Here is a 25,864-nt window from a genome sequence, read left to right as displayed (position 1 = left end):
GTTATTCATTTCGATTTGTCATCTCGTTTGATCTATTTTCTTTCTTTCGGTTACTTTTAGTAGTTACAAGGAATATATCGATTGGTTATTTTTTGTTAGCTATCTGTAAAGGTGAAATTTTACAAACGTGTGTCATAACCAATATGTTTTTATTATATAAAGAAAATACATATGTATATACAACTGTATTTGAGTCATTTTTATACTATTTTCGTGTCCTTTACTAGCTCGTCTATTTTGGAAATAATATTTACAGGTACAGTTTCTTCTTTCCCTTCCTCTTCTTTTTCCCCTACTTCTTCTTCTTCTTCTTCTTCTTCCTCTTCAGTTTCCGAATCGGTTGGTGGAAAATCTGATACAACTATTGAATAAACACAAATTATAAATACACATTAATAAGAAGTGATAGGTTAATAATCAAAAAGATTACAAGAATTACCATGTCTGTTTAACTTTTCTTTCCTTGCATCTATGAGAAATTTTTCTTGGACAGATATAATTTCTTTTGCATTTGTACAAAGCGAATATTTCTTTAATAATTCGCCATTCAATTGTAAAAACGAGTGGCCCCAGGAGAATTTTCCAAGAAAAAAATTGGCTTCTTCGGGAAAACCTGTTATAATCAAAGTAGCAGCTATAGCTTCTACACAACTTAATTGACATGGTCTGCCATAATTTATCGGATTCGCAGCAACTAGAAATGGTAAAAGACGAGGATTGGGAGTTTTCATTCTATTAAATGGAGTATCGTCCAAACGTGCCCAACTGCAGTCGACGACCGCACAACCATAATCTTGTATGATATCGCGATCTGTGGGACTCACACACTGCAACATGATATTCCAATTTCGAGTATTAGAAGTCAATTTATCTTCTATATTGCAACAAAGATATTTTTTATACCTTTTCACCAATTGGAGTAAGAACTAATCCTGAGAATCGAGCTCCTAACCTTAATATTTTTACTAAGCCATGTCTAACCAATTTTTTACCGGAACACTTTTTAGGGTCGCAGTGTTCGAGATCCCACATAGCGACGGGAAAAGGAAGGGACCATTCTTCTTCTTCTTTCTCTGGAAATTAAAACAGTCGGGTCTATCTCGGAGTTTCTTATGAATCTGTATATAACCAAACTACTTTATTCTAACCTGATACTTCATCTTCCTTATCCGACTTATCCCTTTCTTGACGATATTTTTCTTCTTTCCCAATTACATGTCGCGGTCGTCTTGTTAGTATTCGTTTTCTATTTTTCTTTCTATGAGATGACATTTACAAAACTTCAAAATATTTTCCAGTACAATAAATTGTGTAAATATATGTACACGCACGTTAAACTGATCTCCCTAATTCAAAGGTTACTTGTTATTTTGTCATTGTCACTCAATGTGTACATCTATAAGAAACTATATATACACATATGTACATATACATATGTATGAGAATATATGTGCACATGCGCGTAAACTAATTTGTTTTTACTCAAATAAATATTATACCATCTGAAAGTACTTGCTATAACATAATAATTTACTCAATACTGGTTGTTTTACTTGACATGTATATATTTCTTTTATAACATCGCTTACTTCATGTACCAATCTGTTTATACGCAGTGTTGCGATCGAATATTAATATACATAATATTTATGATTATAAATGTCAAATTAAATTTATATATAATACAATTGTTATTTAATAAAAGCATAAAAGCTAGATGTATGACAATTAGTTATATTTACTTACTTAAATGTTAAAATTTATAAAAGTACCACTGCATTAGACGGCCCTGAAACCCTGTTAGAGTGGTTAACAAGTGGCTGTTCTATTCTCAATCGCTCCGCGGGACACAAATCATTCAATGAATAGAGATTCTTCAAACATGTGTTTAATACGATTTGATTAGAAGAGAAATGTCTTCTTTATTCTTGTATTTCTCTTAAATTTAAGGTAAGTGTTGGTTTGTAATATTTTACACCCATAGGTTTTATAGTTTATCAATACGCATTATTAAAATTATTATTTCGCAATCATATACATATAAAAATAATGACTAGTTAATGCGTATCTGTGCAATCGAATATTTTCACTTTTTATATACTATTATTATATACTATTTATATACTGTTTACGCTGCTTAAAGGATATGGATCCAGGTACATATTGTCGAGGAAAATAAATCGTTTGTTATTTTATAACATTTTCGTGTGCATATACGCTGCATCTAAATATTTAAATTATCATTAACTATTAAAATTATCGTTTAAATCCTTCTAAAGAAATTGTTTTTAATATTTATTGTGCAACATATGGATGTCATTGAATTTTACACATATACAACAAACTTCTTGCATTGTACGGTGGCTAATATTAATTCAATTTACAGTTAATTCTATCATAAGTAAATTTATTTTAAATTTTATATTATGTCCATCATTGAATTTCTAATACTTTTATAATTTTATTATATATCTATATTTTATAAGAAAACACAAGGAAAGAAACAATTGTAAAGGTAACGGATTGGTTACGTGGAATTTGGGAGATGAGACGTCAAACTGGACCTGTTCAGCAATGGATAGATTCAATACCATCACCTATAAAGTCTAATTTTTCAATGAAAAATGATAATCAAGGAGAATCAAGCAGTAAGAAACCTAATATTTCATTGGCACTAACAGAGCCTAAGGACATTCCATATTCTATGAGAACAAAACAATTAACTATGACAGTGTCTGCACCTATTAATGTTCCTAATACAACATCAAATAATACAACAGGATTACATAGGTATAATAAAAGGCATAGTACAAGAAATGTATAATAAATTCAAAAACATTATACTTACAATTATATTTACTTCATACAGCTCATTGCCTCATAAATTGGTTCGGGATCCAAGCCTACAATCTGATAGTAGTCATTGTAGTAGTGTAGAAAGCTTGTTAGAGCTAAGAAAAGCAGATCCAGAAGCAATTTTGCTAGGTCTTGGATTTGGTGGTTGTTCGAGCAGTCCACAAGAAAATGGTTCCTTTTCTCGTATACCGAAAAGATTTCTTCAGCCATCGAAATTAAAAGGCATAGCTATTAATGATTTTATGAAGCAACAACAGGAAACTAGTGAATCCTTTGATTCTGTATCTCTCGGATATAGAGGTTTGACAGGTGAGCTGCTTATCAAAAACTGACACTTAATAGAAACATGTAATGGAATTAAGAGAAAAATAAATAGTAATTCAAAAGTTGTTGCACCTTAATGTGGGACAGTTTAAATAAATTTTATAGTTAAATTATTAATTATGTTAAAAATAAATTTGTGTTACACAAATAGTAATGTTATAGGAAGTGATGACACATTATCTGTGTCTAGACTTCATCCACATCGCAGACATTCTGGACCAATTAATTTTGTAAGTTTTGTGGCAGTTAGATTTTTTCTGAAATTTTCTTGATTCTTAAACAACTTTTGTTTAAAGCAATAAAAGAATTACTTTTCAGTACAAGCAAAGTATTTGTCTTGATGTGTTTTAAACTATTTACATTTATGAGTGTGTTTAAAATATGTTTGTTTTTATCATATATAGCAAGGAAACAGAATTTGCATGAAATAGTTATATTACCATTGTGAAAATATCTAATGCCTGAAATAAGTATGTAATTGTTTTTGTATTATAGATGTGGTGTGATTATAATCATTTATTTAGTTTGCAGGGCATTTCTTAAATATGACAAATTGATCATCAAGTATTTAGACTGGTAGTATGTTTAATAAAGAAAAATAAAGTTGCATAGTTTTTATAATTTGCGTACTGTGTTGTATTTTCATAAATTGTCATTGCTTCTTGTTCACAGCTACTTTTAGTATTGTACTATATTTATTTATTATTAATGTATAATGATATTTAATTACTAAGGGATGTGAAATCATTATTCTCCTTATGTGATAGGCTCACCGTATGTAGCGCCATCGGAAATTGTGCAAAAGATTATGCAGCGTTTACGAGAGCATGAGAGTCATGAACACGATCCATATGCAATGTATAATTCGTATGAACAATACAGTCCTCTACATTGTGGTGGTACACTTTCTGTGTTGTCTCCTGATAGCAGACAATTTTTGGAACGACCACGTTCAAAAAGTCCCGACATGCGTAATAAACGTATGATTATTGGTAAGAATTGTATTTTATATACGTTTTTTATTTGTAGTATTGAACATTGAACATTTTCAGGACAAAAATCATTTGCATTTGGTCATGATGGTGATCTAATCGAAATTGATCCTTCTAACGAAAAAAGGTCGTTCGAAAGTATTCCAAGCAATGATTCTAACGCCGTAGAAAATTCAGAAGTATCTAATGATTTAGCTGATAATAATAATGAAGTATATGAGCAAACACCTATCCAGAAAAAAATATTACCAAAACGATTATTTTTTAACGACAGTACGGAACTTAATGACACCGATGTTTCTTTATCAGTAAAAGTTTTTGAAGAAAGCGAAGACCAGCAAAATGAAAATTTGAATAAAAATACTGACTACAAAGATGATATTTTTCCAAACACAGTTTCAGAAAATGTATCTGATATTCGAAGGGCCAGTGATGGATTTTATGATATGAAAGACGGAAAAATATCAATGGTAAATAAACGAAGACACAGCGATGGCTTTGTGCAAACTACTGAGCATGTTGACGATACTGTACTTGCTCGAAGGAGAAAAACTTTGAAGCGACAGTCTAGAATAAGCGATACAGATGCGGTAAACTATTGCAATGTAAATTTCAGCCAGTCTGATACGGCGCAATGCATGGGAATGAAATGTAACACAAATAAAAATGTACATGAAGTTTGTAACCAAGAAAGCGTTTCCACGAAATTTCCAAGATTAAAAAATGAAACTAAAAATTATGACGTAAATGAATGTGCAGAGAAGTTACTTGAAGGAATGTATAAATCAGCAGAAGATAGTTTAAGTAAAAATAAACAGGGAAATAAGAATGAATACTATGTTGAGGAAACCAAGCTTGTAGAACAAGTGTGTACAGATAAAGGCGAAAAAACAACCTGTTGCTGTCATTCTGGTACTAAAAAATATTGGAAGAAAATGGAGAAAATTATTCAAGAAAATAAAAATTTGGAAACTATGGTAACAAAGAGCAGGAGAGAAATGGCAGAAATTCGAGAAATGTTAAATAATGTGTTATCTGTACGATTAGAACCTGGTTTTTGACCTAAATTGATTTATGGATTTTATGAAAACATGTTGTTTTCATATTCATTATGATGTTAGGATATCTAAAACTTTTGAAGCAATTTCAATTGTATATTTTCAAAAGTATTTTACTCATCACTTAAAGTGATTTATGAAATTATTTCAGGTGATAAATATTATAATAGATATCAATGCAACAAGAATGCATTTTTGCTTATAGTAATTATATTTTATTCTGTTTTTAGTTTCAAATAAAGATGTAAATATTGTTATATAATTTAAAACTTTTATTACTTAGTAAATATGGATGAAATATCAATATTCATTATCTTATATATTTACAAATAACATATTGGTTCCATTACTATGAAATAGTTTTAATGTTTCGTTATGTTTGAAAATTATTGCTATTTTGTTATTATTTTTGTTACTATATTTAAATCATATTACAATTTTGCTTGATGCCGAGAGTTTAATTGTAATTTTATATTGATATATAAATCGTTTCTTTTTATCCTTGTTCAATCATACATAATGTACGTGTATACATTCAAGTAGGATTGAAATGATTTTTATGACATTTAAGTCTTAATTAAATTTTAAAATTGTGCCAATCAAACACTACATATTCTTTAGTGAAAAAAAATTAAAATTCTAATCTCATATACTTTCGCTATAATAACGTGCTCCGAATATATTACCATAAAAAAGGAAAATAATAATGATTATATCAGTAATAGTAGCAGCCATAATAGTAGTGGTAATTGCAGTAATAATAGCAACAATGACAAGAATAAAAACTCAAATTCAAAGCTTTTTGATAAACATATGCCACACACACAGACATATTTTTTCAAAGATATAAATTAGCTTCAAAATAATTTACAACTTATCACACAAGTTAGTACTATATCAGCGAATGTTTGGAAAAAAGAAAATTAGAAAAGAAGATAATTTCACTTTGCTTGAAGAACTTACAATCTTATGCTCTTAATTGAATAAATATTCGAATTTTCGTCTATTCAAGAATATATATATATATGTATAGACGAAAGAAATAAACTTCTTCTTGAAATCTTTTTATAATAGAAAAAGTTATCGTGTATAATTATTTCTATAGAGTTATAATTTTATAAGTTCGTTAATTGTTTTTAATGCTCAAGTATTATAACATATACTTTTGTTATTGTAAGTTGCTCGTAATACGAACTAAACATAGTTTTATTGGGGCTCTTTGCTAACATTAACTACATTTCAACACATAGCCTTTGTAATTAAGTTAGACATAATTACAAAAATTATATTTACGTATTATTAATCAAAATATTTAAAGTACAAATTAAAATGGAAGTTACAACAGGACTTATTTATATACGTGTGTATATATAAATATAATATATATACACACATTTTTTCTTTATCTAATGTATCATTTAATGGTTTAAAATTTATTAAACTCATAACGGAAATTGTATTCCTTATTATGTGCCTACATTCCAATAAATTTAATGTATACAAATTATATAAACAGGGTAGGAGCTTTGTAGAAAATATGAAATGTACAAATAATATAGGAATATTGAATAAATATTTGACACGATTAATTTTTACTCTCTCTCTCTCTCTCGCGCTCTCTCTCTTTTTTCTTTCTTTTATATACGTAAAACATAATTTTTATCCATAAAGCTAGATCGAACATGACATACCACTGAACATGATTGATGACAGTACATATAATTAATTTCTTATTCACACTGTTGCCACTAACAGAAGTTCATCATACATATTATTTATAGCCATGAAATTTTCGAGGTGTAATTAAAGATAATTAAAAGCATTTATAATATGATTTTCCAATATGAATTTATACGGCAATAGGAACGTAAGACCACAACGGTAACTGACACTGATTTATTTTCTATATCTAAAGTTTTTTATTTCAACGACTAAACATAACACGAAATCTAGTTACTGAAGGTGTTCTTATAACTGGGACATTGAATTATTTAAAGTGCAACAGAGGATCGAATAAATTTTGCAATTAAAACTACGCCGAAATTTGTATATCAAGATTATCACAAATATTGTAAGCAATACAATAATATTTCGAAAGTAACATGCAGTCTAAACAAGAAATTTTAGACTTACGTCGAATTTATAAAATACAAAATATGAGTGGATATCATATTTTTTACGGAAACAAATAATGTTTGAAATTGATAACTCTTATCAATTGAAACATACAGAAACAGCTCATAAAATTGTCAATTATATGTAAAGCTACCCTTAGTAAAGAACTGAGATCCATGGTCCACTCAATCTTATTTTTAAACACGAATCTGCTAGGATATCATTTTGTAAACTGCATCCACGTATTTACGTAATATGTCTGTAATGTTGATGTGTACCTGTGATTGTAAATGTATTCTTCCTTAGCATACCTTAAAATGTATATAAACAAATATGATCAAACATGATCTATATTTAGTCTTCTTTTTCTTCTCTGAAAAAATAAGAAATAAAAGATCAGTTATTGCTGTGCATTATTCTATAATTATAACAAAATAATAGTATAGAAGTACAAAAGAAAGTAGAAGGAAACTACATACTTTACAACTTCTTGTTGATGCTGATCAAGGTGAAGTTCAACAATGGTTTCTGTTCTACTTTGCACTTTGAAAGTTACTTGGGCTGCTAAGTATTTATCTTTGTTATTTACTGACCATCCAGAATACTATAAAATACATATAATACTTATTAGGCACAAAGGAAAAAGAGGTGGTGTTGATTTCATAATGGAATTAATAATTATGTTAATAATCTACCGTCGATGTGCTTTTATATAACGTTTTCCCATCTTCTTTGAATGGTAAAAACTTTTGAAGTAATGCCTTCCCATCTATCCTCCACAATGTTGGATCCGTATTTCCACCAATGTCAGCTTTTGCCACAACGAATGCACCAGACTAGGATAACCAATACAAACAACATTGTATTCTCATTATGCAAGTAGACAAATGTATAGAATTTTATAAACTAACGGTAAAATAAATAATAAATATAACTAACGGTAAAATCTTTTGGTGTTTCTCCTGACGATTCATTGAAGCTATTATCATCGGAGTCTTCTTCATCTTCATCTTCCTTTTCATCTTCTTCTTTCTTAGACCGCCTTTTTCTTTTAGGTTTCTTTCCTGTATCTGAATCAGATTCGTCATCCTCTTCATCGTCATCTTCCTCATCCTCTTCTTCTTCTTCATCTTCTTCTTCTTCTGAGTGTTGCCGTTTTTTAGCAGCTTCCCTTTGTGGCCTCTTTTTAGCACCACTCTAAATATTAAAATTATAAAATATAAAAATAAAGTATCTTTTGTACATTAAATGTTCAATTTTTATTGTTATTTGAAATAATTTTTCTCGTGATAATATAAATATACAAACAATTATATAATGATATATAACAGAAATGAATAACAATTATTCCATTATAAGAGAGAAAGCGGTTAAATAATGAAAGGCGTAGATAGTAGAGTTGCATTGTTTTGAAAAATGTATATAGCGCCCGGCGCCACCGACCGGCCGGCGATGATAACTCGCCAACTGTAATAGCATTTCCAAGAATAACTGATCTTCTAAGCATATAATGAAAAGTAGGGTTTAATTATAAGTTTCTCGCTGATAATAAATATTAAGAATCATTTCATGATAAAATGTACTTTTTACTAGACATTTCATTAGCAGTAATAGATTTGGTAAAGTACGGTATATTGTGTAGCGTGTTTGACACAGCAACGACACATCACTACTATATATATATACATAACTAAATCGACTTGTGTTTTCTCGTTATCTATTCAGGAGAATTGATTGATTAAAAATGATCATTTTTTCTGACAATAACGGAAGGTATCAGATTAGGAGGATATTAAATAAGGCGCAAGCATTAGAAATGATAAGTTGAATGTTATATCTAGAAACATTTGCGTCTCTTGTTCTTACTTGGGTGAAAAATATAATGTATTAAAGTAAGAGCAACTAGCCGACTGACAGAAGTTTATTTACGAATAACTAAGCACAAATAAACGTTTTAACATATGAAGAAATTGGCAGAAAGCATAAGAGAAAAGCGAGAAAGTAGGGTTAGTTAAAAAACAGTTACAAATTTGATTGCGATAACAGCAAAGAAGAAGAAAGTATTAGTAGCGTGGGCTTACTTCAGCTCCGGCTTCAGGAGTCCACTCTTCTTCAGAGGCTCCTTCTACTTCTTCCGGATCATCTGCGGAATATTCATCCTCGTCTGATACGTCCTTCGTTTTCTTCATGTTGCTTTTTCGCGAAATGTTTGCAAATTTTCCCAATGGGGCTCACCGAACAAGAGAAAAACTTCACGAGACCACGTACAAGATAGACCAGAGCACGATCACGATTTGTCGCAAACAATATGGCGGTATATAGCGGTCGGAACTGACATTTACGCATATCCTCCTGCGCAGCCTGGAAGCGACGCGTGCTTTGTAATTTCCTGCGCGTCCATAGAACCGCCAGACACGGAATTTTTTAGGTAACCATTTTAACGATTTACACAATTTTTCTATTATACTTGCAGATTGCGGTAATACAAAGTAAAAGGTGGCATTGTGGAAAAGAAGTAAAAGATAAGAGAAAATATGTGAGAGAAAGGATGACGAGAAACAGAAGAAATGAATACATACGATTCACAATGATTTAAAAGTATGTCTAGTCACATAAATAGTTAATTTAGTTGTAATATAATTAAGCAATTATGTAGTTGTTTTTAATGCCGATTATTTTTTAATAGCATGTATTGTGTGAATTCGTCTAAATTCAAAATGTTTTTCGAGTCGGATCGATATGAGAGTTGGCGCATGCGTTAATATTTTAGAGCATAGGACGCTCCCTATGATATTTACGGAGGGAAGAACTCAATGTACAGAGGGAACAAGCAATCGTGGGAAGAAAATAAAGATGTTTGAGCTGTATGGTATGAATAAAGATGGTATGGTTTATCGGTCACCACCACCGAGAAGAAAAGAAGTTGATATATTAGAGGTAATTAGGTAAAATAGTCTAATTCTAATTTGCTTAGTTATTTGCTAAGTGTTATTATATTCATTAGTGATGGTTTTTCAATCGATATATTTAAGGCTGCTAACTTGTATAGAATAATGTGTATGTCTTTTCATCAAATATATAGGTTGGGTCGTTGACCGAATTTTATTGACACAATGGTGAACTACTTCGAACGGTGACTAGGTCGATTGTTCGTTTTTGATAAGTAAAGTGATATTTGCTTGCAACTTACTTTGCAGACTTGCTTACAATTATCGTCTCCCGAGTTAATGAGAAAACTGCCAAACGGTGATGCGGTACACCATACAAAGGATTCAGTTGTTTCTACCTCTTTCGATAAGAATAAAGATCTACCAAGGGAAAACAGTAAGTGTGAACGACAAATTTTTGTATACCGTTAATCGTAGGAATAGAGGCGAGGATTTTACGGATGGAATAAAGTGGTTTAGAAAACAGTTGGGACAGCTTATGTCTGCTGTGGTGATAGATAGTTAACTACTTCAGTTTCTTTTGTAATTTCGCACGTCAGTGAGTTTATTTAATGCTGCGTAACCGTGTAACTTCTCTAGCGATGAAACAATGGTAGGGCAGAATCGTAAAAATGGTTAATTTTTGCTCGAATTTCACAGAGATCGGAATTCGATATGGTTTTCACTCTTTCCACGTATTGGCGATGTTATCGCGATGATAAAATCGCGTTGTCCAAAACGCGTTAATAAGAGTCATCCATTTATTCGTCACTGTGGTCGGCAGATAGGAAGAAAGATAATTGCACAATAGAAAGTTATTTCGTTTTTATTTATATTTCGTCCGCATTCGTCGAGAATGAAATAATGACATAACCGAAAGATGTATGCATGGTATGATACACAGGACGGAACGTGTTAAGGAAATGGATAGTGATGATTGGTTTCTTTTTCCTTGGATGCGCTTTGGTCGCAGGCGTTGGATTACCTTTAGCTTTGGAACTACGAAGCTCGCATTTATTGGAAGCTAGACTTCAAGTTGTAAGACGAATGCTGTCAGAAGTACCTTTGATCGATGGGTAAGAAAGTATTTTGTAAAAAAGCTTTTGATCCAAGCAGTATAAGAGTTTGTGAATTCAAGCGATCATTATTTCTGATTCAGGCACAATGATTTCGCATGGAATCTGCGAAAACATCGGGGAAACACAAAGTTGAAAGACTTTCCTTTCGACGAGAACTTGTCGCGAAACATAAGTTGGGGCTCTCAGTGGCAAACCGATTTGGTGCGGTTACGACAAGGTATCGTGGGCGGGCAATTCTGGTCCGTTTATGTTCCGTGCGAAGCACAATTTCTTGACGCGGTGCAACTCACCCTGGAACAGATAGACGTAGTACGTAGGCTAACTTCAAGGTATCCAAAGAAAATAAGAATGGTAACGAGTAGCAAAGAGCTTGAAAAAGCGCACAAGGATGACGTGATTGGGAGTTTGGTAGGAATTGAAGGTGGTCACAGTATTGGGACATCCATGGCTGTGTTAAGAAGTTTTCATCAACTGGGAGCTCGCTATATGACCCTGACACATAAATGCAATACTCCATGGTAAGTTTACATTTCTCATTCTCGCATTCTACGTCAAGTCGGCATCTCTATTTTGATATACGAATAATACAAATAGGATAAGAGAAGTATCAATCGTATCAATCAATGCGTGTCAGCGTTCGTATACATAAGCAGATGATGATAAGCCATTGTAATTGTCCGCAGGGCTGATTCGTGTTCGGTAGAAGATTCAAATTCGGATGCGCGATTGGATTTTCACAGCGATGGATTATCGGTATTCGGCAGAGCGGTAGTAAAAGAATTGAATCGATTAGGAATGCTTGTAGATTTGTCTCATGTTTCGGTAAGGACCATGAGACATGCACTGGCGATGAGTAAAGCACCAGTGATATTCTCTCATAGCGCGGCCAGAGCTCTCTGTAATTCGTCCAGCAACGTCCCAGACGACATACTCCGTAATTTGGTGAGAAAAGAACGTCGAACGAAACAATTTTTCCACTGAAGCCTTAATTTCTATTTTATATTTTCTCTTATATTATTTTATTTACTTATCTTTCTTATTATACTTATCTTATATTATTCGTGTACGTGTATGTACAATTTATGATTATTCCTTGTCTTATTTTCCATCAATAGCATTAATTGTTTGTGTTAATCGATGACTCGTACATATACGTGAAAAAAACAAGAACGTTAGCGTTATCGTGTTTTTTCTCTTGTTTCAGTCGGTGAATGGAGGTCTGGTTATGGTAAGCTTTGACAGCGCGCATTTGAGCTGCGGCGATAAAGCTTCTATGTATGACGTGATAGGTACGCCTGCATCGAATTCTATTTGAGAAATGTTAAAAAATGTTACTTGTCTTTACAGCTCACATCAATCATATCAGACGAATAGCTGGCGTTAACCACGTGGGTCTTGGAGCCGGTTACGATGGTATATCGAAGTGAGTACAAACGATCAGCAGCTTATTTTAAAATAAAATGTCGATAAATAAGCTTTCATATATCTTTAGTCCGCCGATTGAACTGCCAGACGTTTCTGGTTATCCTTTGCTACTGGCTGAATTGACCAGAGATAGAAGATGGTCAGCTTTGGACATCAAGAAATTGGTGGGTGGAAATTTATTAAGAGTGTTGAAAGAAGTGGAAAATCATGCGACAATCATGTCCCATCAATCTCCAGCGGAAGAACTGATTCCACAGGAGTTGATAGAGGATACTGCATACTGTAGATATCAAGACGCCTAGAAACGATTCGATATACAACGTTCCTACGGCATCGGTAATCGTTTATCTTCGATCTTTCAGAACGTCGAACCGTGTGCTCCTTATCATTTCCTCTCTTTGTACCTGGATTACTCCGTTTTACATTTTTTAATAAAGTAGCCACGGATCGTACGAATGTTCGTTTTCTCTCTATTCCTTGCTTTTCGTTAATTAGCCTACTATCTTAACATAGTATCATATATACAGTATAGCTATAACTCGTGATATTATCGTGTTACAACTAATATATTTTACTACAGTGAAAGAGTAGCGGCCGGCCCGTTTAAACGTAGTGCAATGAATAGAAAATAAATTATAATTAATTGTGATCGTTTCGTAATCGACTCGGCCGCTTGTGATAAACGTCGCGACAAAACGTGTGTAGAATCAACGGTTGTTCCCGCATGTATATAAGTATACATATTTTTCGTACGAATAGCGTCGAGATTTACTCGACGTAATATGATAATTACGTCGCACAATTACAAAGTTCGCAATTGAGTTGTAGCGATAGGCGCGACACTCCGATAGATCTTCCGTGCAGTCGACGTGGTTATAATTAATCAGTCTTTCTGCGAATTTAACATGCCATGTGGCTACACATGGACGGCTGTCGGTACACATTAAAGCGGTGTATTATTTACTTTTGAGATTGAAAGTAGAAATTGTTTCCTTCGAACGTAGGAGAAGAAGATAGAGAAGAGGCAAAAATGAAAAACAACCAACAATGATTGATTACACGTGATGTGTTTGTCGGGTAAATCGAAAAGATCGAGATAAATCGTAATTGGATCGAAACCTTGTTGCGAACGAGGGAGAGAGAGAGAGAAAACAACCAAAAGAAGAGAAGGCGAGAATGAAGGAGATAGTAGCAAAAGAGACGAAAAATGACAAGGTGGTGACACGATTGATAGGAACAAAGTATTCGTGCTGTAGTTTTACGACGGATATCAATTACTAACTATCGATCGCAGACTATCAACTATCAATTGTCGACTATTGACAGCAAGCGAGTTTTCTTGGTTTTTCAAAACACTCGAGGTCATATAGAAGCGCGAAATCAATACGCTGTTACGCATTGATCCCACAACTACAGAAATGTACGCGTTCACGTAATACTCCAGCTGTTAGAGTTCGGCAGAATCAAGCTTAGTATTTGTTTAAAAAGTCAGAAAAAATGATTTTTCCACGCAAATGACACTGAATCGAAATAATTTATAAGTAAAATATGTCTCAAGATATAGTTAAGTAAAAACACGAGCCACTGCGATTCTCAACTCTCGTACAGAGCACAACGTTTCATGAATACACGAATATATCGTAGCAGAAATTATACATCTCATGCAGAGTTTTTGAAATCGATCTCTTGTCGATTTTTTGATGCATTTAGCCCACTGTGGAAGTCTGCGTTCGAATGATCGATCACGGCTCGATTCAAAGTGGAAAAAATCCATTCCTAGACAACATGGTTTCGTCGCGCGGAAGTGGTAGGGGAGTCGAAGAGTATACTCGCTGGTTCGTACGCCGAAAGCTCAGTTTAGTTTAATAGCGGTTTCGAGCATTCTTCTCCGAGCTTCGAATTTTGGAATGTCCGAATATTGAATAAAATTCGCAATCGTCGAAGCGTCGAAACCGGGATCGAAACACAATCAAACGCAAGGAAAAGAAAGAAGAACGAGGACCAATGGCTGTTGGGCGAATTTTTCAATTGACTGAATTTCATATACCATAGAAAATTGGTTTATTGTGTATGCGTTTCTTTGGTCACTCGCTCTCCAACAGTTTTCACTATTTTTATTTTCTCCTTCGATTTCAATCTCGTGTGATCGCTTATGAATTAACGAAGATACCCGCAGCAAGGAAACATAGAGAACGTATTAAGGCTTGATATTCGTATGCAAAACGGAAACGGGAAAAGAAACAAAATCGAGGTGAGTCTTTTGCGATCGTACGCTGTTTTAGAAGCACATTAAGTACATAGTTCGATCGACGAACACAAGTTCGAAGAAACCAGACAAGAAATAGCCTTCGCAATGAACTCGAGATCATAGATCATGAATATGATTGTGATCGTAAAATGTTTTTTTTTTTTTTGTAAACACCTATTCGGTCATTTCCCTTTCTCTACTACGACTTACGCACTCAACTTCAATTTTCAAGTTCGATGAACTGTGTATACCACAGATGAAAGCGAAGGTTTCCGTAAAAATAGCCATGGCTTATTTCTAATCAGGGAGAGCAATATATACACTTGTCATATTGCGAAACGCGCATAAATCTCTCCCCATTCGTCCTCTTCTCTAGTTTCCTCTTTTTCTACGATTTTCAACACGATCGCCACTTTTTCACAAATGAACGTTCGAGTCCAAGTACATGTTTGGTGTGTAATATTCGGTGTAATATTTCCAGACAAACGACAAAACGTGGAAAAATGTATCGGATACGATTATATCGTGATGCACGATCAATCTCGATAACCCCGGATGGGTACCCGTAACACTGTATAATATATATATATATGGTACGTTTGTCACCAGACGATCCTATTATTCGATCGTTCTTCGTTTCAGATAAATCCGACCGGCAAAGGAAGAAATAGACGGGCGAACGATGAAATACAAGGTAAGGCAACAAATTTCAGCAAACTTGGGATTCTTCGTCATTAGCATCGTAGCAGTTACGTTCTCTCGTGTCATTGAGAAATTTGAGAAGAAACATCTGTGTATCTTCCAACATTTCTATATTATCGTACATGTATTTACTATACATTATAATTGCAAGCGACATCATCGTTCGTCTTCGACCGAATAGCCGAATACTGAAAAACTGGAAAAGCGTCTTATCGCGACGCATGGTTTTTCCTTAATTACGTCGTTAGTTGCATAAATAATTCGATAAGCGAATAAGGAAATCTAAGTAGAACGCTTGATCGAGACAAGCGTCGCGATGCGTCCATTTATTTAGAAGGAAATATCACGATACAGCGATTATGTTCGCATCGTTACTCGACACTCGTACCGTCTCTTTTAAGTAGCACAAACGAAAAAATCCTCGGATCAGCGCAAGAATGAGAAATCAAACGTGAAATTCGAATAAACGCGCAAGGTCCCCTTGCAAGATTAAAGTCACGATCGAATTTTCATCTACGTAATTGCACATCTAAGCGATTAGATTTTCTCTGGAAGGTCATAGTTGCATTAAACCAACTACTTTACATGTGTTCCTGCTATCTTGTAGTGTACATCTAGACATTCATTCTATCCGTAGTACACATAAGTCGACTGAGAATACAACTATCTGTTTGCTGTTTAATTATCTGCTATGCTACTTTGTATTGCGTCTTTTTTTAATTAGTTTCTCCAACATCGTACGCTTGTATGTACATCTTTCTCATCAATTGGTAATTTTTCAAACGTTAATAGCGTTTCAATTGAATCGAATTTATTAACTTCTTCTTGGCAATCGCGTCATCCGTTTGTTACATACCAATCTGATTACACGTGGCAATACTATTCTTTCTTTTCAATTTCTTTTTTCATAGCTTTCGTTTTCCAAATAGAGCATTCAATTTGACAATCGTCGTTTTCGACAATTCAGTTGCGTGCAACGAATCGGAACACAAGAAGAGAGAGCATGCCTCTACAGCGGCTTAGATTTGTTCTTGTAGTACGTGACACAGCCGATCGGATTAGACGGATTGCACGACCTGTTCGAGTTTATTTACGTTGCCAATGCATCGTCGACGAAAACCAATTAAAATTCATTCGCTGCGCCGATTGGATCTCGCAAGAGTAGAATAAACAACTGCTTAACTTTTAAACATTAAAAAGGTATCGGCCACGATACCATCTACGCGTAACTGTTCCGTGTCCTTAACCACTCTACGAATGGAAGAAGAACTATCGTTGTCGGATCTCTGTCACGAATGTAGAGTAAAAACGGCAAAAATAATGTCAAAGTAATTTCACTGATTCTGGAGCGAGGTAAAAGAGCATCGATCCTCGCCACTATTATTATTTTCGTTTTTATAGGTAAACGATCCGGACGCAAACGACGAAAGGAATGGCGCGATTGAGATGAAACAAAAATCGATATTCTCGTGGTAATTAGCAAATTACAATTAACTACGGAAGATCAAATTTGAAATCTTAAGATACGCGTTTTTTGTTTCGATCGAATTAGAAAATACGTTTATTCGATATTTCGATGAAATCAAGAATGTGGAATCACATGTTGTCGACGTTTTACCTAATTTTGATTCGAACAGGCAATATCGGCCGAGGAACGAAAAGGAATTGGACAAAAATAGATGGAAATTGATCATAATCGTTGGTATATTAACGGTAATCGTGGTTGCGTTGCTACTAACGCTGGCCTTGCAGACGGTTATTTTCCGCAAGGAAGTCTACGATGAGATGTGCCAGAGCGAGGAATGCGTAAGGACAGGTACCGTAAAATCAAGGTTTCCTCTGTTCCTTTTCTATACTTTTCCCTATCCCCACCCGAGTTAGCCTGGCGATGTAATCGAAACACAGAAATATCCCATTTCAATTTCAATTACCCTTATATAAGAAAAATAACAATTTATGCTTGCGTCGATCCTACGTTTATTCGCGATGAGCAACTACTACATTGACGCGAAACAAAAGTTGTTGGACGTTCCAGCCGCCAGGATAATAGAGGCGATGAACAGATCTGTAGATCCTTGTCGAGATTTCTACAAATTCGCCTGCGGCGGTTGGATTTCGAAGAATCCTATACCGCAGAGTCAAACATCCTGGGATCAATTGAGTCTTCTGAAGGAACGACTGCTGAAGGATCTAAGGATATTGCTCGAAGAATCGGACGATGGAAACGATTTGAGATCGGTCAAGTTGGCTAGAACTCTGTACAGGACTTGTATGAATTTAAGTAAGAATAACCGATTTAACCTAATTCGAAATAACTAACAGAAGGAACATCGATAAACGTAAAACGAAGGAACGCACGGAACTGGAATTGTCAGACACGCGTAAAATAATACGAGTTATCGTCGTTTTAGCGAGCGTCGAAGCTCTGGGATTGAAACCCGTCTATGAAACGTTCAACAAGCTCGGATTACCAAAAGATCCACCTTTACAAAACGAAGCTTTACCTTTTGATCTTCCCGGTATTGTCGGGAGGATACAGAGAGTTCTAGGTTTGAATATATTTCTAAATTTTTATATTAGCGAGGATATACGAGACACGACGAAAAATATGATGATGGTAAGTGTAACAGGTAGAGCAATTCGTTTGACTAAATTCTACAACCATACGACGATTTCAATTTCGGCTTCGTCAACTAATTCGGACAGTTTTAGATAGAACAAACGTCACCAGGATTTAGCGAGCGTTATTTGCTCGATTCTTCGCGATTTCAATCGGAATTAATGGAATATAAGAAGTATATAGAAAGCATGATCGAACTGGCTGGCGCAGGGAATAGAAGCAGCGAATTTGCCAACGAAATCTTAAACTTTAGCACGAATATCGCGCGCGTTAGTATTCACCGAGGCTTATTGCGTTATTAAAATTATATTCCATCGAGCGCATATTCCAAGCGAGTAAATCCACCAATTGTTTTATATTTGTTCAGATCATGGCGACTGCAGAACAAAGACGCAACGTAAATCATCTTATTTACGATGTAACTATCAATGAATTTCAACAGATGACAGATTTGCACGTACAACAGGTGACTGAATTGAAGCTGGAAAAGCTTATGAACGATATTAAAGAGAAAGAGAGAGACTTTTAATCAACCCGTTTCAGTGGAACTGGACCAGATATTTGGAAGCGGTGTTCGACGATACAAACGTGACAATAAATACTGAATCGGAGCGTGTGATCGTAATGGATCTGCAATATTTACAGAAACTACCTAAACTGTTAGCGACTACTCCATCCGCCACGATAGGTAAGTACATACATATATACTATATACATACATATATCAACCATTTTACTGCGAAACTTTACACGTCGCCACTTATCATTTGGATCGTATCAAGCGTTATCGATAATCAACTGTTGAAATGTTTTAGCGCGATTCGTATGGTGGAACGTCTATTCGGCTATTGCTCCATTAACGTCACAGCGATTTCGTGATCTTGGTTTCAAATTCTCGCAGAAAGTTTTCGGTTTGAAAGAAGAGACATCGAGATGGAAAATTTGTACTGGAAATGTAAACGTAAATTTTGGTATGGCTCTCAGTTATATTTACGCACGAAAACACTTTGACGATAATGCTCGACAAAAGGTTCGTACGACATGATCTTCTTTTATTTAGCGATCGCTATATGTACAATTACGATAAGTATGTAGAGAGAAACAAATAGACGGTTTTCAGGCTCTAGAAATGTTGCTCGACATTAAGGCAGCATTTGAACAAATGGTTGCCGAACTAGATTGGATGGATGCTGAGACAAGAGCTCGGGCTCATAGAAAGCTGCACGCGATAAGACCGTTCGTAGGAATTCCAGACTGGATTACTAATTCAACAAAATTGGATAAATTTTACGAGGGGGTGAGGTGCCTTAGCTTGTATCTCGGTCAGTGCGAAATCTGGAAATCCAAGATGAAATTTTGTTGTAGAAAAATGTTGTGCCTGGGCGATTGTTCGATACATTTTTGATGCTAACTGACGCAACAGTCAAGAAAAATTTAAATAGTTTGCGTGAGAAACCGGACAAAAATCGATGGATATCGACTGGAACAACAGTAAATGCGTTTTATAGCGCGATATTAAACTCAGTCAGTAAGTATTTGAATATTATATGGATATCATATTTTATAAATATTATTTTATCATTTCGTGTTCCTGTTGCGATCTAATGCCTCATTTTTCTCACACATAGCATTTCCAGCTGGTATTTTGCATCCTCCGTTTTACGGCAATGGTTTACAGTACGTATAGATCATTGATAATCAACGAATGAATTAAACAAATTTTAAATACGAAATTGAAATACCAAACATATTCCGCAGGTCTATCAATTACGGTGCCATGGGCGCAATCATGGGTCATGAACTAACTCATGGATTCGATGATCAAGGTAGTATATCGATGTCGATGCACTGTATCAATATGTATCGTAATAAATTGCAGAAAATTAAGTAAACTTCGTATAGATCAAATACAATTTCTACGAGCCGATCTGTTTATATGCAAGGTCGTAGATATGACGAAAACGGGAATCTTCAGCAGTGGTGGAGCAACGAAACGTTACAACGTTATCATGAGAAAGTTGAGTGTATAATCAAACAGTACGGTAACTACCATCTGCCAGAGCTAGGCAATAATAATAACTTCACGGTGAGTATTACCGTCTTTTAACCCTAATGCAAATTAAGCCAAGGTGAAGATGGCGTGTGTAAGTCTTTGATCTGTAATTCAACAAAGCGTACGATACTCTGTCTAGGTAAATGGCGTGAATACACAGGGAGAGAATATAGCTGATAACGGTGGTATACGAGAGGCCTACAAAGCGTATCAACGATTTCGAACAAGAAATACTAATCGACTAGCTCTACCTGGCCTCGCTAATTATAGCCAGGAACAATTATTTTTTATAGGTTTCGCACAAGTAAGTAGTCGCCATTGATAAGAAATGATACAACTTTTATTGAAAAATCGTGATAATTCCTAAACCGAAGATATCGTTGAACATGTAAAATAAATGAATTCATGAGAAACATGTACATATTTACAATATATGTATATGCTGCCGATATGAATATATACACTTCCATACATTTTCGTAGGTCTGGTGCGGTAGTTATACGAATGGAGCGCTAAAATCTAAATTGATACAAGGAGTTCATGCACCAAATCATTTCAGAGTCATCGGAACTTTATCGAATAACGTGGATTTTGCGAAAGCATGGAATTGTCCGGTTGAAAGTCCCATGAATCCGTCTCGCAAATGTATTCTTTGGTAATTATTTATAATTACACAGCACGCACGTATCCGAACATTACTGAACATACGAGATTATGTTATTCTTTAAAAAGAACATTGTATAATATTCATAGTAAAATTACATAAACAGAAAATCGTGTACTTGAACTTATTCCCAGGACGAAAAAATTAACAAACGACAATGTCAAAACAGAATATCAGTGAAATGAATTCAGAAACATTATATTGGAATTTCGTGTATAACGTCCATAAAAGTGGATGTTGTTCTCTAATAGAAAATATCGCCTCTTATAGTATATTTAACTTAACACTAAACCTACCGCTGCTGGTCAAATTGACCGTTTTCAAACATCTACACAAATTTAAGTGTCTTTAAACGCTATCATATCGCTTCATAATTTCTGACTTTTCATAAACACTTTGATCGGACATGGTAGGAATAGCTATACACGAAGTGTCGGTAGGTTTAGTGCTAAAAACTAATTCTAACACAACATTGCAAGAGATAAACAGGTAATTCTAACATCGCAATTAACTTTTTGTAACATATCCAATCTACGTCTGCGATACCTCCATAGTTTAATTTCCCCATTACTCGAAGCTGTAACTAATAAATTATCTTTAAAAGCCATACATTTCACTCGTTTATCATGTGCAACTACTTCTACAATTTCCACAGATTTTTCAAGATCATAAAACTTGATTTGACCATTTTCTAAACCAGCGGCAATTAAATCATCATTCAAAAATTCTACGCAAATAATTTTTGAGTCGAATTTTATTTCATTATCGATCCCCGCTGATTTTACAGAATATACATCTATTCTCTGATTTACAGCTAATAAATACTTTTCGCCATTAGGACTCCATTTAAGAACGTTTACATTTCTACCATCTGATCTCAATCTTGGGACTAGATTTGTGGCATATGCTTGCCTTCCTTTAACTAGATTCCAAGTTCGCAGAATTCCATCTGCTCCAGTAGACAGTGCTATTTTTCCTGTTGGGTGAATAGCCAAAGTATTAACAGCTGAACCTTTATGCGATTTTTGCCAATGTTTTTCTGTTTGCCAATTTCCACATCGAATTGCAGCTATAGTTCCATCGCTACTGCACGAAAACAGATGAGATCCATCAGGGGTAAACGCAATGCAATTGACGGTATCTGCATAAACACATAAAAATATATTAAACTTATCGAAATAGATGATTTCATCCCCCATTTTAACATGACATGGAATAACGATCGTATATGATCACACCTACCATTATGGTGCATTAATCTACCAAATTCTACTCTGTTATGTAAATCGTATAAATAAACAGAATCATCAGCTCCACCAGATGCTAAAATATTTTTGTTACTCGCAACGCTACGTATGCTACTGACATGGCTATGTATTGCGAAACTTTTTACCATGTTGTATTCCTGAAAGTTCATCAAATTTATCAGTAAAATATGAAATTATATTCAACTGAAGTAAGTTCCATGCACCGAACATAACCTAAAATATAACAACGGAAAGGAACTTGTTTACTTACGTTATCAGTATTACTTATTTTATAACCGAGTAAATACTGTTCGTATGTCCCTACGATTATTTCGAATAGATCCGGCATGTTGAAATTCAATTTCTGTTGCTGATGATAACAAAATTGTAGTTGTAATTGCAGTTGTAGGTAATATGAAAGAGGAAATGAGAGTATAACTCACATTATAATCTGATTGTTCCCGGATTAGTACTGCACCATGCTGCTAAATGCTGAAGATAGCACGCGCTAGCATATACAAGATCCTATAAAATTACAGGTATTATGAATTGGTGTAGGCCTGTGGCTCCCTCCAGCGTGAATATCTTGTATGATAATAAGGTAAACTCTAGCGCGGCGAATTTAACTGTAGAGCAGCGTAGACGAGGCAACGAATACGTTAAGCGCCAAGCCTGTTTTGCCTTCCTTTTTATTTAGCGCGCGATGTCCTATTTCACCAATATGCTGGCAGCCGGAGATCTGTGTAAGGTTGCGATAAGACAATAGAGAGACAGATGTTTTCAATCGTTTATGTAAAATATAACAACAAATATATAACATGGAAATAAATTTCGATGAATCTTTGATACCATTTCGTGATGACATAATATTTAGGCAATATTTAAAACAAAGGTGCCACAAATATGATATTAAATTAATAAATAAATTAATTAATTAAGTCGTACTGTGGATCTGGGTACATGTATGCTTTTCGCGTATATGCAGGGAAACGATTAGAAAAAGAAAATACGACTAATGTTATAATGTCTTTTTGTAGAGATATATTCAATAAGGAACACAAAAGGACACACACGTTGTGTTGGATTCCGGATGGTGGAAATTAGACAACACGCGTTGAAAAGTTAGAAGTTTTATTTGTAACGAGTAACTGCACGATAGTACCGACTGCAGAATATTTATTTTAACATTATATATATTATATCATAACATTCTGTGATACCTGCAAAGAACAATCATTTTTCTGTACATCGTGTTTTAATAATATTCATAATTTCAAAATTTCTTATTTGTAATTCCACTTCTTTCTTTCTTTTGTACGTATCGAATTTATCAGAGATTATGTTTACGTAATGCATATGATAACAGAGATGTAATATCTGACGGAATCCATATTGTCCTACTGATATTCAGGAAAACGTTGCATGAAACTATTTCATTAGAAACACCGCGGTAACCCATTGTTAAAAAAAAATTGAAAATTCAGACGATCTTCACATAAGCGATGGAGATTGTGATAACAGAAGTGGAAGTGAAAGATGTAAGGTTCCCAACATCGTTATTAGCTGACGGAAGTGATGCTATGGTACGTGGTATATGCTTTAATCTACCTTTCGATGGAATGTTGCGCGTATTTCGCATTTCATGTTAAAATTTAATTTGTAAACCCTGGTTGTAATATAATATTCAATTACAGCACACTGATCCTGATTATTCTTGCGCGTACGTTGTGATCAAGACTAACAAAGGAATCGAAGGATATGGATTAACATTTACTTTGGGTAGAGGCACAGAAATTGGTACAGATATTTATTTATCTTCTAAAACGACTAATTATTGTTTATGGAGTAAAATGATATTATCAAACTTTTCTTTGAAATGTTCATAGTCGTACAAGCTTGCAAATCAATGTCGTATTTAGTGAAAGGACAAAATGTCAATGAAATTTTTACACACTTTGGATCTTTTTGGAGAAAATTAACGAGCGAATCGCAATTAAGATGGGTAACGTATTACAAATACGTGATCACATAAGAGAGTTACTATTACATGTGGGAAATATAGAAGCACGCTAGGAAATTCAATGTGTTTAATATAAATGTATGAAATGTAATAGATCGGACCAGAAAAAGGCGTTATTCACCTCGCTACGGCTGCTATAATAAATGCATTGTGGGATCTGTGGGCTAGAATAGAAAATAAACCTGTTTGGAAATTACTTACGGATTTGTCCCCTGAACAATTAGTCTCTACGATTGATTTCAGATACATGTAAGTTGCATACATGTGCATTTTACGAAATGAGAACAGCTTTGAAACGAAGAAATCACTATATTGTTATTGAAAACTGAAACGAATTTTTATGACATTCTCTTCTATAGTACCGATGTTATTACGAAAGAAGAAGCAGTGAAATTACTGAAAGAGAATCAAAAAGGAAAAGAAGAACGCGAAGAAATGCTACGAAAAAATGGATACCCGGCGTACACAACGCAAGTGGGATGGCTTGGATATAACGATGCTAAAGTTAAAGAGCTTTGTAATAAATTTTTAGCTCTTGGCTTTACATCTTTCAAGGTAAAAGTTGGTCAAAATATAACAGACGACGTAAGAAGATGCCGATTGGTACGCGACGCGATAGGACACGAAAATAAATTGATGCTAGATGCTAATCAAATATGGGATATCAACGAGTCGATCGAGTGGATGAAACAATTGGTAAAATTCAAACCAATTTGGATTGAAGAACCAACGTCTCCTGATGATATATTAGGGCATGCGAAAATCGCAAACGAATTAAGACCGTATGGCATCGGTGTCGCCACCGGTGAAATGTGCGCTAATCGCGTGATGTTTAAGCAATTATTACAAGCGAGAGCAATCGATTATTGTCAAATTGATTCGGCTAGAATAGGAGGAATCAATGAAATATTAGCTGTTTATTTGATGGCAAAAAAGATGGGTGGTAGGTTGCATAAATAATAACTACTTTCTGAAGATACTAGGTTGACCATTTTATCATAATTTTTATTATGTTAGTTCCAGTGTGTCCACATGCTGGAGGTGTAGGTTTATGCGAAATGGTTCAGCATCTCCAGATGTGGGATTTTATATGTTTGAGTGCATCTACCGAAAACCGTGTGATAGAATACGTCGATCAACAACACGAGCACTTTGAACATCCTGTATGTGTTCAAAATGCTTCGTATATGCCACCCATGAGTCCGGGCTATTCAACCAAACTTAATGAAGAATGTATTAAGAACTATTCATATCCAAATGGGGCAAAATGGAAGGACATGTACGAACAGGGGCTTTTCTACAAATCATTGAATTAGAATAAATACAAAAATTGATGTCAACTTAAATGTGTATAGTAAGCTATATTTTAATATAAATGAATTGAAATGGGCATCAGCACTTTAAATACTTAATAAAATAAACTGATTTATTATTCTTACATTGTTTTGATTCAATATTATTTCAAGGTTTTATTTTTTATTTAATGATCATGATAATTTTAAGAACGAGTTTAGGATGATTTTTTTTATCATTA

General features: G+C 34.3%; 7 protein-coding genes across 14 annotated transcripts; 4 read left to right on the top strand and 3 right to left on the bottom strand.

Annotated features, from left to right (window-relative positions):
* Positions 1–128: 128 nt before the first annotated feature.
* LOC117238200 (ribosome biogenesis protein TSR3 homolog) lies at positions 129–1,861 on the bottom strand. Of its 2 annotated transcripts, XM_033502898.1 has the most exons (5): positions 1,746–1,861; positions 1,149–1,293; positions 904–1,073; positions 440–827; positions 129–361 (listed from the first exon to the last, which is right to left on the bottom strand). In XM_033502898.1, the coding sequence occupies exons 2-5, from the start codon at positions 1,270–1,272 to the stop codon at positions 201–203; spliced, it is 843 nt and encodes a 280-aa protein (XP_033358789.1). In that variant the 5' UTR covers positions 1,273–1,293; positions 1,746–1,861; the 3' UTR covers positions 129–200. The 2 variants fall into 2 exon arrangements, with proteins under 2 accessions (XP_033358789.1, XP_033358788.1); XM_033502897.1 differs by lacking the exon at positions 1,746–1,861 and having other exon boundaries at positions 1,149–1,477.
* Positions 1,814–6,135, top strand: LOC117238195. Of its 2 annotated transcripts, XM_033502887.1 has the most exons (6): positions 1,827–1,950; positions 2,143–2,156; positions 2,487–2,790; positions 2,870–3,165; positions 3,948–4,172; positions 4,233–6,135. In XM_033502887.1, the coding sequence occupies exons 2-6, from the start codon at positions 2,147–2,149 to the stop codon at positions 5,231–5,233; spliced, it is 1,836 nt and encodes a 611-aa protein (XP_033358778.1). In that variant the 5' UTR covers positions 1,827–1,950; positions 2,143–2,146; the 3' UTR covers positions 5,234–6,135. The 2 variants fall into 2 exon arrangements, with proteins under 2 accessions (XP_033358780.1, XP_033358778.1); XM_033502889.1 differs by lacking the exon at positions 2,143–2,156 and having other exon boundaries at positions 1,814–1,950.
* Positions 6,136–6,421: 286 nt separating this feature from the next.
* Positions 6,422–9,662, bottom strand: LOC117238201 (nucleolin-like). Its single transcript, XM_033502899.1, has 5 exons — positions 9,427–9,662; positions 8,285–8,542; positions 8,041–8,181; positions 7,825–7,949; positions 6,422–7,718 (listed from the first exon to the last, which is right to left on the bottom strand). The coding sequence occupies exons 1-5, from the start codon at positions 9,532–9,534 to the stop codon at positions 7,700–7,702; spliced, it is 651 nt and encodes a 216-aa protein (XP_033358790.1). The 5' UTR covers positions 9,535–9,662; the 3' UTR covers positions 6,422–7,699.
* A 436-nt stretch (positions 9,663–10,098) lies between these two features.
* Positions 10,099–13,232, top strand: LOC117238196 (dipeptidase 1-like). 2 transcript variants are annotated; one of them, XM_033502891.1, is made up of 8 exons: positions 10,099–10,282; positions 10,428–10,669; positions 11,177–11,348; positions 11,432–11,869; positions 12,035–12,293; positions 12,556–12,640; positions 12,699–12,774; positions 12,844–13,232. In XM_033502891.1, the coding sequence occupies exons 2-8, from the start codon at positions 10,573–10,575 to the stop codon at positions 13,076–13,078; spliced, it is 1,362 nt and encodes a 453-aa protein (XP_033358782.1). In that variant the 5' UTR covers positions 10,099–10,282; positions 10,428–10,572; the 3' UTR covers positions 13,079–13,232. The 2 variants fall into 2 exon arrangements, with proteins under 2 accessions (XP_033358782.1, XP_033358781.1); XM_033502890.1 differs by having other exon boundaries at positions 10,100–10,282; positions 10,543–10,669.
* A 1,118-nt stretch (positions 13,233–14,350) lies between these two features.
* Positions 14,351–21,169, top strand: LOC117238194 (neprilysin-4-like). Of its 4 annotated transcripts, XM_033502884.1 has the most exons (17): positions 14,493–15,027; positions 15,667–15,718; positions 17,128–17,198; positions 17,364–17,542; positions 17,762–18,007; positions 18,138–18,343; positions 18,439–18,615; positions 18,714–18,812; positions 18,890–19,034; positions 19,162–19,376; positions 19,467–19,643; positions 19,712–19,874; positions 19,975–20,023; positions 20,105–20,172; positions 20,290–20,432; positions 20,539–20,703; positions 20,882–21,169. In XM_033502884.1, the coding sequence occupies exons 2-17, from the start codon at positions 15,707–15,709 to the stop codon at positions 21,056–21,058; spliced, it is 2,292 nt and encodes a 763-aa protein (XP_033358775.1). In that variant the 5' UTR covers positions 14,493–15,027; positions 15,667–15,706; the 3' UTR covers positions 21,059–21,169. The 4 variants fall into 4 exon arrangements, 3 of the variants coding, with proteins under 3 accessions (XP_033358777.1, XP_033358775.1, XP_033358776.1); XR_004494139.1 differs by lacking the exon at positions 20,882–21,169 and having other exon boundaries at positions 14,351–15,027; positions 20,249–20,432; positions 20,539–20,623; XM_033502886.1 differs by lacking the exon at positions 18,439–18,615 and having other exon boundaries at positions 14,491–15,027.
* On the bottom strand, positions 20,718–22,865 carry LOC117238199 (p21-activated protein kinase-interacting protein 1-like). 2 transcript variants are annotated; one of them, XM_033502895.1, is made up of 4 exons: positions 22,754–22,865; positions 22,582–22,680; positions 22,306–22,468; positions 20,718–22,204 (listed from the first exon to the last, which is right to left on the bottom strand). In XM_033502895.1, the coding sequence occupies exons 2-4, from the start codon at positions 22,657–22,659 to the stop codon at positions 21,525–21,527; spliced, it is 921 nt and encodes a 306-aa protein (XP_033358786.1). In that variant the 5' UTR covers positions 22,660–22,680; positions 22,754–22,865; the 3' UTR covers positions 20,718–21,524. The 2 variants fall into 2 exon arrangements, with proteins under 2 accessions (XP_033358786.1, XP_033358785.1); XM_033502894.1 differs by having other exon boundaries at positions 22,582–22,865.
* A 693-nt stretch (positions 22,866–23,558) lies between these two features.
* On the top strand, positions 23,559–25,768 carry LOC117238197 (mitochondrial enolase superfamily member 1-like). The gene is made up of 6 exons (XM_033502892.1): positions 23,559–23,893; positions 24,005–24,107; positions 24,197–24,312; positions 24,425–24,579; positions 24,690–25,273; positions 25,348–25,768. The coding sequence occupies exons 1-6, from the start codon at positions 23,813–23,815 to the stop codon at positions 25,644–25,646; spliced, it is 1,338 nt and encodes a 445-aa protein (XP_033358783.1). The 5' UTR covers positions 23,559–23,812; the 3' UTR covers positions 25,647–25,768.
* Positions 25,769–25,864: the final 96 nt, after the last annotated feature.

The sequence above is a fragment of the Bombus vosnesenskii genome, unplaced genomic scaffold, assembly GCF_011952255.1.
Source record: "Bombus vosnesenskii isolate JDL3184/JDL3185 unplaced genomic scaffold, Bvos_JDL3184-5_v1.1 scf7180000013444, whole genome shotgun sequence".
Classification (NCBI taxonomy): domain Eukaryota; kingdom Metazoa; phylum Arthropoda; class Insecta; order Hymenoptera; family Apidae; genus Bombus; species Bombus vosnesenskii.
Note: the sequence above shows the minus strand (reverse complement) of the source record. Positions and strands in the feature narration are given on the sequence as shown.